Below are 17,350 nucleotides of genomic sequence, written 5' to 3'. Positions count from 1 at the left end.
CCAAGCTTTAGACTTGCTCCAGCTGAGATGAGTGGCTTTTGCATACCGTCTATGATCTGGAATTCCAGATCTTCATTCTTGCCATTGCATTGGGCTCTCAGGTTAATTTGTTCTTTCAGTATAAGTATCATGCCATCATATAGCTTCAGCCTTACTTTCAAGGGCTTCATTTTTTGATCGCCATGTTGAGTCACTTTGCAAAGGTGATGATGTTGCATGACACACCAGTGTCTATCTGACACTTCATGTTCATTTGATGCTCTTCTTCTGCAGTCATCATTCTAACAGTCACAAACCATTTATTACCTGTAGGCTTGAAGGAACGAACCTGTTGTATGGTGTACAGTGATTTGTCAGAATCTTTAGCTGATATCTCACCAGTGGCCATTTGTATAGGCTTGTTTTGCTTCTTTTTAGCCAAACATTTGTGTGTGAAATGATTTGGCTTCTTGCACTTAAAACATTGCTTTCCCCATGCTGGACAATTGTTCTTTTCCTTTGTATGTTGTCCATCCTGCCCTTTATCTGTGGTTGTTCTGCTTTTTTGGACTGGAATGTCTGTCAGCATCATGTAGCTCCTCATCTGTTCTGCTGTACATGTGCTTTAGGTGACGTTTAACAACTTCTGGACTTCTGCACATGTTTATCATTTCCTTGAGAGTAAGTTTCTCTTCTCACAGTAGACTTGCTCTCACTGCAGGATCTCTTATGCCTAAGACAAGCCTATCTGTAATGAGGTTATCTTTTAGTTACCCGAATTCACATGCAGTCACATACTGATCAATAGGCTCTTTTTCACCTTGAGCCCTAGCGTTGAATACATAGCGTTCATAAGTTACATTCACTTGGGGTTCGAAGCATGCCTTCAAGGCTTTCAAAATCTCTGTTGTCTATTTTTTCTGTTCTTTGGAGAGATTTAAGGTGGAATAAAATTTGTAACAGTCTCTCCCCAGCAGTGTTAAAGTCTGGCTACTCATATTGGCTCTGGCTTGTTAATTAAATCTGTTGCAATCTCATAGTTTTGCCATTGCATGTGGGAAAACTGCCAGCTCTGCCACATATTGCCTTTCATTTTGACAGAAGTGGGCAGAGGAAGGTTTCAGCCTTTTTTTTGATTCACCCAGTGATTTTCTTGTAACCTTCGCCTTGTGTTTGCTTTTCCCTGCTTTTTCAGCAGCTCTGAACATTTCTGTGTTCCTATTTTAGAAGCTTCTTTCCAGCTTCTCCAGCTTTTTAAAATTCAATCTCAGCTCCATTTCTGACACAATGTTATGAGTTCAAAGAATACAGTGTTTCTAGTGTAATGTCTTTATTGAACTGAGTGTAAGATGGTTCCCCCAAACCCTGTGCCTCATGGCAGAGGTCACATGACTACAACAAGCCAGCTAGGACATGTAGCAATAATTGCATTTCAAAACCCAAACGCCTCCAAATTACCATGGCCAATGCCTGTAAACAATCAAATGCCAAAAGTACAAATTTTCTGCCTTCAATTTAAGGAGATATGACTAACTGTTTATTTAAGATTACAAGTCTGTGAAAATGGCTGAAAGCCAAAATAACTCTCTCAAAACATTTAGCCACACCACTTTAATATCATTACTCCCATACTGCTTTTATTTGTGGGGAGAGAACACATTGGCAGATCTCACATTAGCCAAATGTTTTGTTAGTAAACATTAGTCCAACCTTTTTAAATCAGTTTTACCATTGAAAAACATAAGAGGGAGGAACCGCAGTAATCCAACCACGCCTATGCAAGTTATTCAACTGCGTACTCAGAGGCACATGTTTCGGTTGCTGATCGTAACATAGCTTTCCTGACTGTTTTCAGCTTTTTCAAACTCTGAGGTATTCAATGCTCCAGACACAAGCTACAACATTCTCTAAAATAGTAAATATAGTAAAGGGAATTGATTTTCTATCAAAAACATATATATTTTTTAACTAATGTATTTTCATATTTAGAATTTGCTTAAAAAAAACCTTTTAAAGTTATATTTGGGAAATACAGTAAGAAAAGAAGAAAGAATTTGAATCTATATAGCATCTTTCAGACACTCAAGATCCCCCACGCGCTTCAGACTTTGAAGTACTTTTGAAATTTAGCCACTTTTGTAATGTAAGAAAATTTGACTCAGTATTGATTAGATAAAACATGAGGGTAATGCAAATGGAAGGAGAGGTTAAAATTGCTCATCAATCCCTTAATTACTGTAATTCTCACCATACATTGGTGTTTAGTATAAATTTAAACTTACAATGTGTCTTCTCCATGCTCTTTGTATCACTTTTGCTGAATTTTCTAACTCTGCCAAAGTTTCTTGCTGCTCCTCAGCTACAAATTTAAAGGTCTTACTGGCAGGACTCGTGCTGTCTGCAGGGCTCTGTCCTTCCTCATCGCTAGCATCTGGCAAGTTTACATCGATGCTTAAAAAGAAGTTACAAAATTTAACAAGTGAATTCATGACTGAGTAAAGATTAGCTCAATTTCCAAAGGACACATTTGAAACACTTCATCAAACTTTAGGCAATGAATTTTCCTTTTGATTATAGAAGGAAGCAGCTTCAGAAAGGTGAATGTACAGTTCTATTTTCAAGGAACAGCACTCTAGACCTCACCCCTCACAGCTCCTCACCCCCCACACACTCTCCATGCCCCATCCATGCTAATTCATGCTACCTCATGCCCCTCCACCCACCTCCATGGCCCCATACCCTCCATGCCAACTTATGCTCCTCCACCCACTTTAGCTTTAAAAAAAGTCATTCATTCATAACTTCCTAATTCCTTAAAAAAACTCCTTTTACTACAGTCCTAAAAGGTGTGAATCATCCAGATCAATAAAGTATCAATAACAGAAACTGCAAGCACTTAACACCTCTTTATCTTGTGTAAATAAACATTGTGCAGTTGACAGAATAGATCACAGAGCAATAGCTATCTTGAGAGCCCAGATATCCATTAGTCTACTGAAACAGCTGCATTCCACAGAAAACATTGCTTGATTTAGATGAATGAATCATTTTTTCTAAAGCTTTTTCATAAACCCTATTATTACCATAGGGTTTATTGATTCTATACAGAGTGTACAGTGAGTGAATGGGTATGGAAGAGCCATAGCTTGTCATGGAGGGCATGAGGGGCCATGGGGGTAGGTGGAGAGGCACAGCTTGACATGGTGGGCATGGGTAAGGCCTTTTCAACTAACTTTTCAAGAGATTCTCTCATCCAGACTATGGTTTGTGACACCTCTGAGGAGCCGTGAACCATGAATCCTTTAAAAACAGGCTCGACTCCATGAAAATTGCGGCTCAATAACAGATACCTATCCCTGACATAGAGATGGCCAGGTCATGAGTGCAAGGTGTGGGCTTATGACCTGCACCAGCCTGCACCCGAAACCCGCTATGGTGAAAATTGGGGGTGCCAGGAGTGGGGCAGGAATCCTGGAATCATGTCCCAGCCGCCATTTTTTTAACCTCCAGGAGTCTCCCCAACTCATGAAAATCCAGCCCAAAACCTTTCTTTGTGGTCATGTTTATTGGGCTAGTTCTCAGATTTGAACATATCAACTGTGAAGAGAAAAACAAATTTAACGTTTCAAGTCAGTGACCTTTCATCAGCAATGGACTGCCTCAGATACTAAAGCAGTCTATGTCCAAATGCAACAAGATCTGGACAATATCCAGACTTGGGCTGACAAATGGCAAGTAACATTTGCGCAACACAAGTGTCAGGCAATGACCATCTCAAACAAGAGAGAATACAACCATCGCCCCTTGATGTTCAATGGCATTACCATTACTGAATCCCCCAGTATCAACATCCTAGGGGTTACCACTGACCAGAAACTGAACTGGACTAGCCATATAAATACTGTGGCTACAAGAGCAGGTCAGAGGCTGGGAATTCTGAGATGAGTAACTCACTTCCTGACTCCCCAAAACCTGTCCATCATCTACATGGCACAAGTCAGGAGTGTGACGGAATACTCCCCAATTTCCTGGATGAGTGCAGCTCCCACAATACTTCAAGAAGCTCAACACCATCCAGGACACAGATGTCCACTTGATTATTACCCACCACCTTAAACATTCACTCCCTCCCCCACCAACGCACAGTGGCAGCTGTGTGTACCATCTATAAGATGCACTGTTGCAATTTACCAAGGCGCCTTCGACATTACCTTCCAAACCTGCAACCTCTACCACATAGAAGGACAAGGTTAGCAGAAGCATGGGAACACCACCACCTGCAAGTTGGGAACACCACCACCTGCAAGTTGGGAACACCACCACCTGCAAGTTGGGAACACCACCGCCTGCAAGTTGGGAACACCACCGCCTGCAAGTTGGGAACACCACTGCCTGCAAGTTGGGAACACCACCGCCTGCAAGTTGGGAACACCACCGCCTGCAAGTTGGGAACACCACCACCTGCAAGTTGGGAACACCACCACCTGCAAGTTGGGAACACCACCACCTGCAAGTTGGGAACACCACCACCTGCAAGTTGGGAACACCACCACCTGCAAGTTGGGAACACCACCACCTGCAAGTTGGGAACACCACCACCTGTAAGTTGGGAACACCACCACCTGTAAGTTGGGAACACCACCACCTGTAAGCTGGGAACATCACCACCTGCAAGTTGGGAACACCACCACCTGCAAGTTGGGAACACCAACACCTGCAAGTTGGGAACACCAACACCTGCAAGTTGGGAACACCAACACCTGCAAGTTGGGAACACCAACACCTGCAAGTTGGGAACACCAACACCTGCAAGTTGGGAACACCAACACTTGCAAGTTGGGAACACCAATACTTGCAAGTTCCCCTCCAAGCTACACATCTGGACTTGGAATTATATCGCCGTTCCTTCACTGTCACTGGGTCAAAATTCTGCAACTCTCTCTCTAATAGCACTGTTGGTGTACCCTACACCTTATGGACTGCAGCAGTTCAAGAAGGCAGCTCACCATCACCTTCTCAAGGACAATTAGGAATGGGCAACAAATACTGGCCTAGCCAGTGATGCCCACATCCTGTGAAAGATTAAAAATAGGACTTTTTGTGGCATGATTTCCAACATCTGATCTGTGAGTCAAGCTATTCACCTAAGCCACTTCTTGACATCTCTAACAATGCAGTACTCCCTCAATACTGGTTGAAGTTTCAGCCTATAGTATGTGCACAAGTCCTAAAGTGGGGTTTAAACCCACAACTTTCTCGCCTGTAACTTCCAAGCTCCCCAGCGTTGGATTTGGGGGGTACCCCAAAAATGCGCTGGGGAATCCCTTTGGCAAGTTCCCAGGCAAGGGTATGCATGGCAATTGCCCAGAAGTGCTACCTTCATCTGGATAAGTGCTGGGAACCATCCCAGAAAAAATTAAAAGAATTAAAACCTCTTCTAACTTCTGGATAACCGTTGTAAACACCCAGGCCAATCCCACAGGACTACCCCACACCCCACCCACCCAACAGGGCAACCCTATCCCCCCCTCGACCTCCGACAACCCCATCTCCCCCATCACTGACCTCAGCCCTCCCCGCCACCAACATCGGATTCCACACCCCATCACTGACCTCGAACACCCTACTTCGGAACCCCACCTAGACCACAGATCCCCTGACCTCCAAATGCCCCCACCTCCCCCCACAACCTCTGGACCCCCCAATGCCCCCACCTGCCCCCTCCCCGCCTCCAGAACCCTCTCCCCCACCTGACCTCTCGCCACCCACCCCAACCTCCGAACATCCTCACCTCTCCAGACCTCTGACTCCCCCAACCTCCTGACACCCCCCCCAACCGACCCTCCCACCCCACAGACCTCGGAACGCCCAACCTCCAGGATCCCCAGACCTCTGGACACCCTCCCCCACCCTCCGGCCTCCCCACCCTCCAGACACTCCCCCCTCACCCTCGGGTCACCCCCTCCACCCTCCGGCCCCCCCTCCTGCCCGCAGCCCCCCCTCCGGACACCCCACCGACCTCCGGACACTCCCACCCCGCCACCGACCTTCGGACCTCCCAAATCTTATCTACACTTACCTTCTCCCTGGCCTGTCAATTTCCCTGGCCCTTTAAACTCACCTGCTTTACCGCAGCAAGTGCTATAAAAAAGGGGGCGTGGCCTCCTTGAATACACTAAATCTAGACTTCGCTGGGGCCTGCGAGGATTCTTTCGATGCAGGCCCCAAGCAGCTCCAGTGCATGGAAGTGGCAACGCAATTTTTCAAGACCAGGTAAGCGTGCATTTATTTCTTCTAATTTCTGCGGGCCAGCACTTTCCGACGCTAGTCGGAAGTTACAGTCCTCTGTCACGGGTCTCCTTTCCTGTGGGCAATTGATAGTAGCATTACCACACATTGCAATTTTATAAGGTGTTATAGATCTGGAATAAAATGCAAGTGTCACTAATAATAATCCTGAAACTACCAGGTTGTTGTAAAAACACATCTGGTTCACTAACATCCTTCAGGGGAGGAAATCTGCCGTCCTTACCCAGTCTGGCCTACATGTGACTCCAGATCCACAGCAATGTGGTTGACTCATAACTATCCGAGCAAGCCACTCAATTGTACCAAACTGCTACAGAGAAAAAGACACCTTCTCAATGGCTATTACGAATGGGCAATAAATAGTGGCCTTGCTAGTGATGCTCACATCCCAAGAACGAATAATAAAATAAAATCAAATGCCAAAAAACCTGCTGAAACAGGAAAAACTAAACTTGACAGCTGGAATTAAAGCCTTGCTAATGGCCCCTGAGCAAAAGTAATTATCTACTGTAGCTGGGTGTGTACCAGATAGGAAATGCTTTTTCTTTTGTTTCGGAGTTTGTAAAGTAGGTGCAGCTCTTTTGTTCCACAGAAGGAAAAGAACTGCATAGAAAACTTGCATAAATCTGAGTGACTTGAGTCTGACAAGAATCAGTGCATCCAGACTTTTGAAAGGTCACTGGAAACTTTGTAAAATATGCTGAAAGTTTTGCTTTCCTTCATTTTAGAGAGCTTAGTAAAATCTAAATCACAATTGTTTTGTTCAAAGATGTTGAACAACATAAACCCTTTCCTTCACCTTCCCACCCTATACATAATATATTATAAGCAAAAAGTAAAAAAAAATCCAGATAGAATCCAGCATCTGTGGAGGGAGAAACGGAGTTAACATTTCAGGTCTGTATGACCCTCCTTCATTGATAAAGATAAGTAGAACCATCATATTTCTACCTCTCTTCAGCTCTAAAGAAGTTGTACGGGCTCGAAAAGTTAACCCTGTTTCTCTCTCCACAGATGCTGCCAGGCCTGCTAAGTATTTCCAGCATTTTCTGTTTTTTTTTTAATCCAAATGCTGATGATTCTGATAGGATCCTCCCTATCCTCACTTTAAACTCACTAGCACATTCAACAGAACTGGGGTTAAATTAGACCATGGGATGTCCATTTTTCAAGTAACATGTGGTCATCTAAGGCTTCTAAATGAAGGACAAGAAGTCTTTGATAGATATTGTTGGGAGGTGAGTGATGGGGTGTGGTGAATTGAGCAGTGTTTGAGGCTGGCGGTGTAGTTAAGATACGACATTTGAAGATGTACCAGTGTGATATTTTGCTCCGCAGATGCTGCCAGACCTGCTGAGCTTTTCCAGCATTTTCTGTTTTTATTTCAGATTTCCAGCATCCACAGTATTTTGCTTTTATTGTAGTGTAATATTTTGCTGTTTATCAGTATAGAAACAGATTTTATTCTTTATTTAGTTATGTTTGTAAAAAGACACTGCAAAAATTAGTCATTATATGTTTAGGCCATGTAATTAATACTATCAATTTGTTTTCCAGTTGCAAAAATTTGCAGACTGAATTTCTGAAATTTATCAGTCAGGCACTCTGATCTCTAAATTTATCCCCAAGCAACTCAACAAAATAGCCAAAATAAAAAACAAAAAATGCTGGAAATACTCAGCATTTAGGGAGGGCGAAACAGTAAACGTTTCAGGTCAATGAATTTCCATGAGTTCTTATAACCAACTTTGTCAATGTTTTTCACACCAATGTCCAAAAGAGGGGAGGAAACTGAGTTGGATCCAATTGTGTCAGGTGAGAAGAATTTCGAACGAAGTCTGTTTTAAAAGTTTGCAAACATCACAGCACCTATACAACTTGATGATTCACTGTGGCTGGTAGCATTGCTTAAAATACAATGATGCCAATGGCATTTACTGTAATATTTACTAACCATTGGGGACTAAATTAGATATAGCCCACATAAACAGTGGGGGACACAATGCACGATTAACTCACGGCAGTTGACTGCAATAGAGTAAGCATGACAACTTCCATGCGACGTACTCAGTTTAATGATTTCAGCATCCAGGTTGCACTAACCATGTAGTTGATGGTTGGATAACCAATAACCTGAGTAGCTAGCACCACTTAAAGCTAGCCTGTACCTGTTAAAGGGGAGGTACATCACAGCTAGAGCTGGTACTGGCAGTCGTGGAGGAAGATCATTTGACCTGGGAAGCACTGAAGATTCGCGCAACATGGGAGAAAGCAGACTTCAAAATTTTCAGATGCTACACTGAAGGACTTGGTGGAGGAGGTGGAAAGGAGGAAAGATGTCCTGTGCCCAAAAGGTGTCAAGGAAGCCCTCCAGACACATGCACAGGAAGCAGTGGGAGCATGGAAGTCAATGCCAGGAGTCAAGCCCCGAGAGCCTGGCTGCAGTGTCACAAGATGTTCAATGACCTCATGAGTAGGTCAAGTTCAGTGAACACATCTTCAAATGTCATATCTTATTAACTATACCACTAGCCTCAAACACTGCTCAATTCACTGCACCCCATCAATCACTTACCAACAATCTCTGTCAATCAGGACTCATACTTCACAATCATATGCTCCACAGCATCATCACATACTCAGCACTGCTATAAGCCTCACACCCACATCTCACAGCCAGCTATTCATCCATGGCAGCCGCATCACCTAAACAGATTGCACAGCACTCACTGATACACCGTCCTCTCTCGCACATGACAAGGTGGTACGAGCCAGAGGCAGTAGGAGCTAAGCAGAGGAGAACAGGCACATCTGCATGCCCTTACCATTATGGAGGATATGGTGCTGACCATTATTGGGGCAGCCATTGCTGAGGCGGTGGTCAGCAGTGGGTCTGATGCCATTGAAGATGACTATATCCTTAGAATTAAAACACCTCACATCCCATCTCTCCATCAGCCCACATTTTCTTCAGATTTATAAGCTGCAGATGGTGTAAGCATGCAGCTCTCATTTCCCTGCCTCCTGCACCATACTCATACTCTCGTGAATTTCTCCTTCCAAATAACAAGAAGTGCAAGACCAGGCAGTGAAAGAACAGCAAGAACACAGAGATGATGAAGATGCAGGGTCGCTAGATTTCACACTGGCAGCCACCAGCTCAGATACTGACATTGTGCATAATGTAGGGGAGAGCACAGAGGCAGGATCTGCACATGGTGAGACATTGAGTAACCAGGACAGGGGGCAAGTGCAGTATAGTTGCCAGCTTGGTGTGAGGGGGGAGGTAGGGTGAGGTTGCAGATGATTTCTACCTCAGAGGGCACACAGATGAGCACTTCAGATGAGCCAACAGAGGAATGTTGAGAGGTGTGCACAACAAAGTGTTTGGTGCATTGGGAAGCCCACCAGAAAGGTAGCAGTCAATCTCAAGGAGCATGGAGAATCCAGCATCAAATTCCACAGTGCTATGTGTATAGCTTGGAACCCATCCTTACTAGCATGGAAATGGGGCAAACTCCATCTGTAAATTTGTGGACCCAACCATAAAAGAAAAGACTGACATTTATAGAGCACATTTCATGATAATAGGACATCCCAAATCACTTTTCATCACTGAATACTTTTTATAGTGTAGTCACTGTTGTAATGTAGGAAACGTAGCAGACAATTTGTGCACTGCAAGCTCTCACAAACAGCAATGTTATAATGGTCAGATAATCTGTTTTTGTGATGTAGATTGAGAGGTGAATATTGGCCAAGATGCTGGGAATAACTGAAATAAAAACAGAAAATGCTGGAAATACTCAGCAGGTCTGGCAGCATCTGTGGAAAGAGAAACAGAGTTAAAGTTTCAGGTTGATGACCAGTTCTGATGAAAGATCATTGACCTGAAATGTTGGGCAGAATTACCCCCTCCCACCCCACGTCGGGTTTCGTGCCAGGCGTGGCTGGAAAGTTTGGACAGAGGTCAAAAATTGGAAACTCGCTGGTGGGAAAACAATTTGGAATTTTTGCTCACCACTTTCATGGCAGGCTGATGGCAGGTTGGGTTTCCCGCTGAGCCATGGCGGGAACACCATTTGCATGAATTACCATGTCATGAACGATCATTAAAAACACCACTTGCTGGAATCATGTAACCCCTACCAATCCAGCGCCACATCAATGGGAAATTAGACGGGTCTGAAACACGTTTGGAAATAAGTGGCATGCAGCTGACTGCTCTCACTTCGCTCCTGACTTTGAGGTGAGTACAACATTCAAAGCCTACCTGCAGCACCACCAATCCAGGTTCTTACCAAAGCCAATAGGGTTGCTCTCCTCACTGGCTTCCTCTGTTGTTCAGGAGGGTGTTATCTGGGTGCTCAGGCAGGGCAGCAAACTATACAAAGACCAGCAATGTGACCGGGGAGTGAGGAGGACGGCGGGAGGAAGGAGGAAAGCAACATAGGGGACAATGGACAAAGGTTGGTTTGGGGGAGGGGGGAGCAAGGAGACATGGGGGACAATGGGCAAAGGTGTAGTTGGGAGTGGGGGCGTAGGGAGAAGGAGACGGGGAGACAATGGGAAAATGTGTGGTTGGGGAGTTGGGGGGCGAAGGAGACACAGGAGAAAATGGGCAAAGGCGGGATGGGGAAGTGGAGGGCAAGGAGACATGGAGGACAATGGGCAAAGGTGTGTTTGAGGGAGTGGGAGGGGGAAGGAGACATGGGGGACCATGGGCAAAGGTGCATTTGAGAGACTGTGGGGCAAGGAGACACGGGGGGCAACGGGCCAAGGTGCGTTTGGGGGCGGGGGGAAGGAGACATGGGGGGCAATGGGCAAAGGTGCATTTGGGGGAGTGGGTGGAAGGAGACAAGGGGGACAATGGGCAAAGATGGGGTTGGCAGAATAGGGGGGAAGGAGACATGAGGGACAATGGGCAAAGGTGGAGACGTGGAAACGATAGCAGTCAGAGGGGAGACTGAGGGTGGGGAAGCTGAAGCCCAACATGAAAGACTGGAACGCAGACACAGAAGGGCGTGGAATGGGAACAGAACTACACAAATTGGAGGGGAGGCACGCAGGCTCTGGAATATGCACGGGGGTTAGTTGGGCACAAGAGGGTAAGGCTTGCACAAAGATTCATGGAGGTAGCGCACGGGAAAGGATTGCACATGAAGGACAGGTTGCAGAGACTCATAGAAGGGGGTGGGGAGGGACACTGTTGTAGTCAAGAAGGAATGGGAGAGTTAAGAGAAAGACAGTCATAGTCCCTGATCTGGGGACATGTACCCAGGGTGCGAGAGTGAAGTCGGTCCAGGGGGTTAGTGTACCTCATAGTCAAGGTGTGAGAGTCAAGTCAGTCCTGGGGCTTTGCAGGCAATGCTACAGGGCCATGCATGGCACGCATGTCCTAGTCCCATTCCAGGGAGGGACAAGGGCTGTGTGGTCAATTGGGATCAGGCACAGCTTGGTGTACAGGGCGTGGTCATGGTCTTAATGTCACTGGCTATAGTCTTGTCTGTCTTGGTTCTGGGCTGCAGATGGAATGGTCAGAGGGAGGGGAGGCATCTGCAGCCTTTAAATGGGGAAAATGTAATGCAGAGGGGGGTATTCAAAACTTTCCTGGGGGTGGTGAGGGGTTGGGTGAGTCTCCTTAGTATGAGACTGTGCACACAGCCTCGAAATAGATCCACAGTGGGCATTGGGACATCTACAGTTATGGGTTCAGGTGGGAGGGTTGCAATATCAACCACAATAAGTATGGTATCCAGGGTTAGTGGAGGGGGCCAAAGAATAATGGGAGGGATCTCTACCTGCACACCGAGGAGTTCCAGGAAGATTGGAGGGACAGTGACACTTATGGAGGGAGGGTCGCAGCTGGTCTCATAGTAAAATCTGAGCACCACCATCTTGGCAAGCTGAAAGTTATGGCACAGTCAGAAATAAAAACTAGAAAAGAATCTGAATGGAAGGAGCTGGAGTCAATGTGGGAGGAGCCCAGGGCTGCACTCGGGGGCCCGTGGGGCAGCCTCAACCTGCTTGTACTCAAAACATTGGGCAGAAATTTTTGTCCTGCGGTCAGGCGTGCGCCCAACCTGAACGGGAGTGAAATAGTGCTTGATAACATCAGGCGAGCGTCCCAATATCATTACGTACTCCCGCAATCTTTCGGTCGACGGGTGCGCACGAGAGGCGGCAACGTGCCTGCAGACAATTAAGAGGCCTATTAAGGCCCTCAAGCAATTAATTAATTTGTATTTTTTGCTGCCCACTCAACCGTTTGGTTGGCGGGCAGGCGAATAGGCCAGGCGGCCTTTGCATTTTTCACAAAACCTCATCCACGGGCGGGATGAGGTTTCCAACGGTTACTAAAAAAAGACAAAAATTTTTTAACATCATTTTTTTTACATGTCCCTCTTCATGTGACTGAGTCACATGTGGGGAGATGTTTTTGTCATTTGTAAAATGCTTATTTTTGTATTTAAAATTCCTCAGCGCCCTGAGGCAGCTCTGTGCCTTCAGGGAGCTTTCAGTGTGGGCTCCCCCGCGCATGCACAGACTTCAGCGCTTGCGCTCCTCCTGCCCCCACCCCGGCAGTGCTGAGGACCTTAGCGCACGTTTCATGCTGGCTAATCGCAGTTGGCACCTGATCGCGGGTGGCGGTCCATCTCACGGCTGTTCCCGGGCCTGCCTGCCACCCCCCCGCCCAACGAGAGGAAAATCCTGCCCATTGAAATGGAGTCAGAGATGACAGAAAAGTGAAGATCTTCCTTTGGAGCTATTGCCTTTTTTTAGGCCTTCAAAGAGAGACTGCAGGAGTCACTGGTTTCACAATGCAGTCACTCCATTTGAACTTGAATTGAGTGGTATATGAGAATGTTAATAAGGGAAAGCTTCTACGAAGCGCACCTGCTGCATACGTGCCACATTATCAATGAAAGCCTCTCATGTGCTTCATCCAATTGGCATGAATCACGGGCCAAAGGGCATTCAGTCATTGCTGAAGTGCAAGTTAAGGTTAATAAGCATACATGATAATAGATTACAGGAGTTCCTTTGGTAAGATCACACGCTTCATGATGTCTCCAAAGCTCTCAAGTTCTGTGGATGAGGTGTATAATGTCAGGGCTGGCATTGTGGGCACCTAGATATGTAAGTGTGTGCCTCAGCTGCAAGGCTGTATCAATGAAAAGTTATTAACACAGACGCAGCTCTGGGGCATTACATTGCCTTTGTGTGTGCAAATGGGAGGTCTGCTATATCTGCCCAGTGTTTATTAATCTCTAGCATCCATCATTCCCCAGGGAGAAGGAGGATTGAATAATGGAGCCTGTGGTCAATGCTGCCTTATTGATGGTTATGCGCCAACTGAGGTGGAAGAGAAGGGCCCGGCGATGCCTAAACCAAGCAGAGAGGAGACCCGGCCTGAGGTCCATGGTCCAGGGGAGGCCCAGCAACAACCAGAGGATGAGGAGGTTAGAACCATCCCAAGGAGGCGACTTGCACAACCAAGGGTCTACCGTAGAAGACAGTTCTATCTGGAGGTAAGCGACAGGCAATGCCGCGCCCATATGCACTTGTCAAGAGAGCTGGTGGATCATACCTGGCACATTCTGTGGGAGGATCTAATGCCCGTGGACTGGGAGGACATCCCCTGCCCTGAAGGTCACCACCACACTCAATTTTTTCAAATGTGAATCATTCCAGGGATCCACAAGGTACCTATGCAGCATCTCACAGTCCTCAACACATAAACATATCAAGGAGGTGACAGATACCCTCTACCGTAAAGCTCATCATTATGTGAACTTCACACTCAATGAAGCTAGCCAGACTGCTAGATTTTAGGGGTTTGCAGATATCGCAAGCTTCCCTAGAGTACAGGGTGCAATCGATTCCACACATATGGCATTGAGAGCTTCATGGCAAAAGCCCCTGATGTTCATTAACAAGGGTTCCACTTCATCAGCCTTCAACTGGTATGCGATCATCAGAGACACATCATGCACGTTTATGCCAGGTACCCTGGGAATTGCCATGACTCATGCAGCCTGAGTTATTCCCAGGTGCCTCACATATTCGAAGGGCCTCACCGAATACAGGGTTGGCTGCTTGGGGATAAGGGTACTCGATCTACGGATGGTCATGACACCCATACGTTGTTCTTTGAGTCACTCAGAGGAGAGATACAACGAGGTGCATAAGACAACATGATTCATCATTGAGCAAACCATTGGCATCCTTAAGATGCACTTCTGATGGATGGACCGCTCGGATGGGTCTCTTCAGTACTCTTCAGAGAGGGTGTCCTGCGTCATCATAGTGTGTTGCATCCTTCACAACCTGGCTCTTCAAAGTGGGGATCCCTTGCCAAACGGAGACATGAAGAAGGCAGAGAGCTCCTCGGACAATGAAGAGCAGGATGAGCAGGAACCTGAAGAGGGAGATGAGGGTCAGCTCCCATGTGGGGATGCCCTCAAAGAAGCACAATGTGCCCATGACACAATCATAGCCACAAGATTCCAGGAGGAGTAAGGTACAGGCAACTGGACACATCCCTTACTGCCATGCCTGTGGACTGAAAGGCCTTTAAAACCAATGACATCGAGAGCTATCTCAGCATTTGGCCTTGCGCCTCCAAACCTCATGATTCACTGGGCCCCATTCATGGAAAGTTTAGCAGCGACCCCTCCATTGGTGCGCTCTGGGAAGTGATTGTCACCACAACAGCGCAGACGAACTGCATCAAAAGCCTTGATGCAGTGGTGACCATCTTTCTGGGAAGGTTTTTGCAACACTGAAATGCATGCATAGTTGAGAGAGCATCATGGTTGCAAGTCTTGTGCTTTGGCACTAACAGTGAAGGCAGCCTTCAATTTGGAGAGACAAGTACAGCTAACCCTCCAAGGCTAGTGAAGATGCCTAATTCCATGCTGTCTTGTAAGGTGTATGGTGGCTAGCGTATTTTATAGACCCTTCAGTAAAGAGTTTCACACATCCCTCTGACATGACACAAGGGTAGAATAAGTATCACGTGTCAGCTACACATCACTTAAATGCGAGGCTCACACAGAGAGGCGAACACTAAGTGGGAGCATAGATAATCCTCGCAATAAGAGGGCACAAAAGTGCATATGCACAACACTTTCAAATGAATACACATTCTCATGAACAGTAAATGTATTGACAAAGGTGCATGATATTTACAATGATTGAACACCCCTGACCCAGAAGAGAAATCAAAGGTTCTTAATTTTTATAACCCTACCACTATGTCTAGATGCATCCCTGACATCGGCAGCAGAGGTGGGGGCATCCTGCTGACTGGTATGCCCTGTTGTCTTTGATGATTTTGAGGCCCACCCTCCAGAGCATCGGGAGCTGAAGGGTCCCAGCCTGCTTTGGGTGTCCTGATGTAGGGCAAATGCACCCTTCTTGGCCTGTACAGCTGGAGGTGATGGGGTCATATTCAGATGGGGTTGGGTTTGGCTGGACACTCTCGCAGTCACCCCGCTGGATGGCCCCGGGGTGTCCATCTGCTGGCCCTCCTCTCTGTAGGTGCTCTAGGGCCCCTGCCTGACTCTGAGGAGAAGGAGCACATGGAGGAAGGTGCTCCATCCCCCTCTCACCTAACCACTGATGGATCCCACCAATGCCTATAGCGATGGAGTGCAGATCCAAGCACAAATCCAGCAGAAGCTGCTGGACCAAGGTCACCAAGGCGATCGCCAACCTTCCTATGGTGACCTCGAGGTGCTCACATGTCGGAGCTACAACATTAGACAGAACGCAGATGGACTCCTCCATTCTTCGCTCTAGTCTGCTGACTGCCTCTCACAACTCTACCTGATTTTCTGCCGTCTATCTTTGCATCTCTAGTATGTTTGACATGGTCATTTCCAGAGGCTCATCATCAGACTCAGACGGTGCTTGTTCTCCAGCAGTCCTCCAAGTGCCAGAAATCTGGGCTGTCAGTGCCTTAGACTGCTTTGGAGATGTGTCTGTGAGGTATGACCCCGTGCCTAGTCTATATCTAGGACCCACTGAGGTGTGTGTGTCTGAGCTAGTGGAGGATGCAGGTGAATGCAGTGATGGGTCTTCCTCGAATGGATTCTCAACTTCCTCATCTGAGGTGGCCTGGGGCTTATGTTGGCTCTGCTGCTGTGTCTGGATCTGCTGGTGCCTGTAGAGAGAGCAGATAGATTTAATTCATAAACAGGCTGAATACAACATTGCATGTCACTCTGAAGTAGAGTCATACGGACTCAAAACGTTAACTCTGTTTCTCTTCACAGATGGTGCCAGACCTGCTGAGTTTTTCTAGCATTTTCTGTTTTTATTGCATGTCACTCACTGAGAATGTCACGATGTGATGAACTCATGGTGGGCTCATCCGTACTGGCTTGCTGGGAGAAGCCGATCTCCCCTGCCAACTCAGCGGCATCCTCCTCAAATTTAGTCAGGTCCACTGTTTCAGCCCTCCTTCCTCTGGTCTGGGATCTCTTCCTCTTATTTTGTGCAAACTAGGCCTGGATGAAGACAAATGGATGGAATATGATGAGGAGAGATAGAGGAGAGGTTGGGAAGCATGCAGGCCTCCTGTGTGTGCTAAGTCCTCCCCAGTTAAGGGCTGAGGATGGAGTTTGTGCAGCATGATTGATGAAATGCTGGTGATGCTAAGGTGCCCGTGAGACAATCAGTGGTGATGTGACCCCGCTAACATTGTGTGAGATCCCTGAGCAGTGTAACCCTTTAAGTGCATGATGCCATTATGAGAGTATGAGATTGGAGTCAGGAGAAGGTCGACTTACCCTGGCAAAGCGGATGAGATCATTCATTCTCTTCCTGCACTGGATTGCATTTCAAGGGCAGCTGCCCAATAGTCTCACTGCCCTCGTAAAGGCGTCCCAGGCCAGCGAGATGAGGCTGGTGGGCTTCCTGGAACCATCCCTGGAGTAGAGGATATCCCTGTGTTGCTGCACACCATCTGAGAGCTTCCAGGGAAATCATTGCAAAACCTAGGAGCAGCTTTCTTCTTTGCAGTAGGCATTTCCACTCATCCTCTTCTGAAAGT

The 17,350-nt window shown here is 46.7% G+C and overlaps 1 protein-coding gene across 1 annotated transcript in view; it reads right to left on the bottom strand.

Annotated features, from left to right (window-relative positions):
• Positions 1 to 17,350, bottom strand: part of c7h11orf65 (chromosome 7 C11orf65 homolog) — a 72,843-nt gene that overhangs the window by 39,575 nt on the left and 15,918 nt on the right. Inside the window, exon 3 of the mRNA XM_078544864.1 lies at positions 2,262 to 2,430. Coding sequence (XP_078400990.1) covers positions 2,262 to 2,430 — 169 coding nt within the window. The remainder of the gene's footprint in view (positions 1 to 2,261; positions 2,431 to 17,350) is intronic.

Source organism: Cetorhinus maximus, chromosome 7 (genome assembly GCF_964194155.1).
Source record: "Cetorhinus maximus chromosome 7, sCetMax3.hap1.1, whole genome shotgun sequence".
Classification (NCBI taxonomy): Eukaryota; Metazoa; Chordata; class Chondrichthyes; order Lamniformes; family Cetorhinidae; genus Cetorhinus; species Cetorhinus maximus.
The sequence above is the reverse complement of the archived record's forward strand: the minus strand, read 5'-3'. Positions and strand labels throughout refer to the sequence as shown.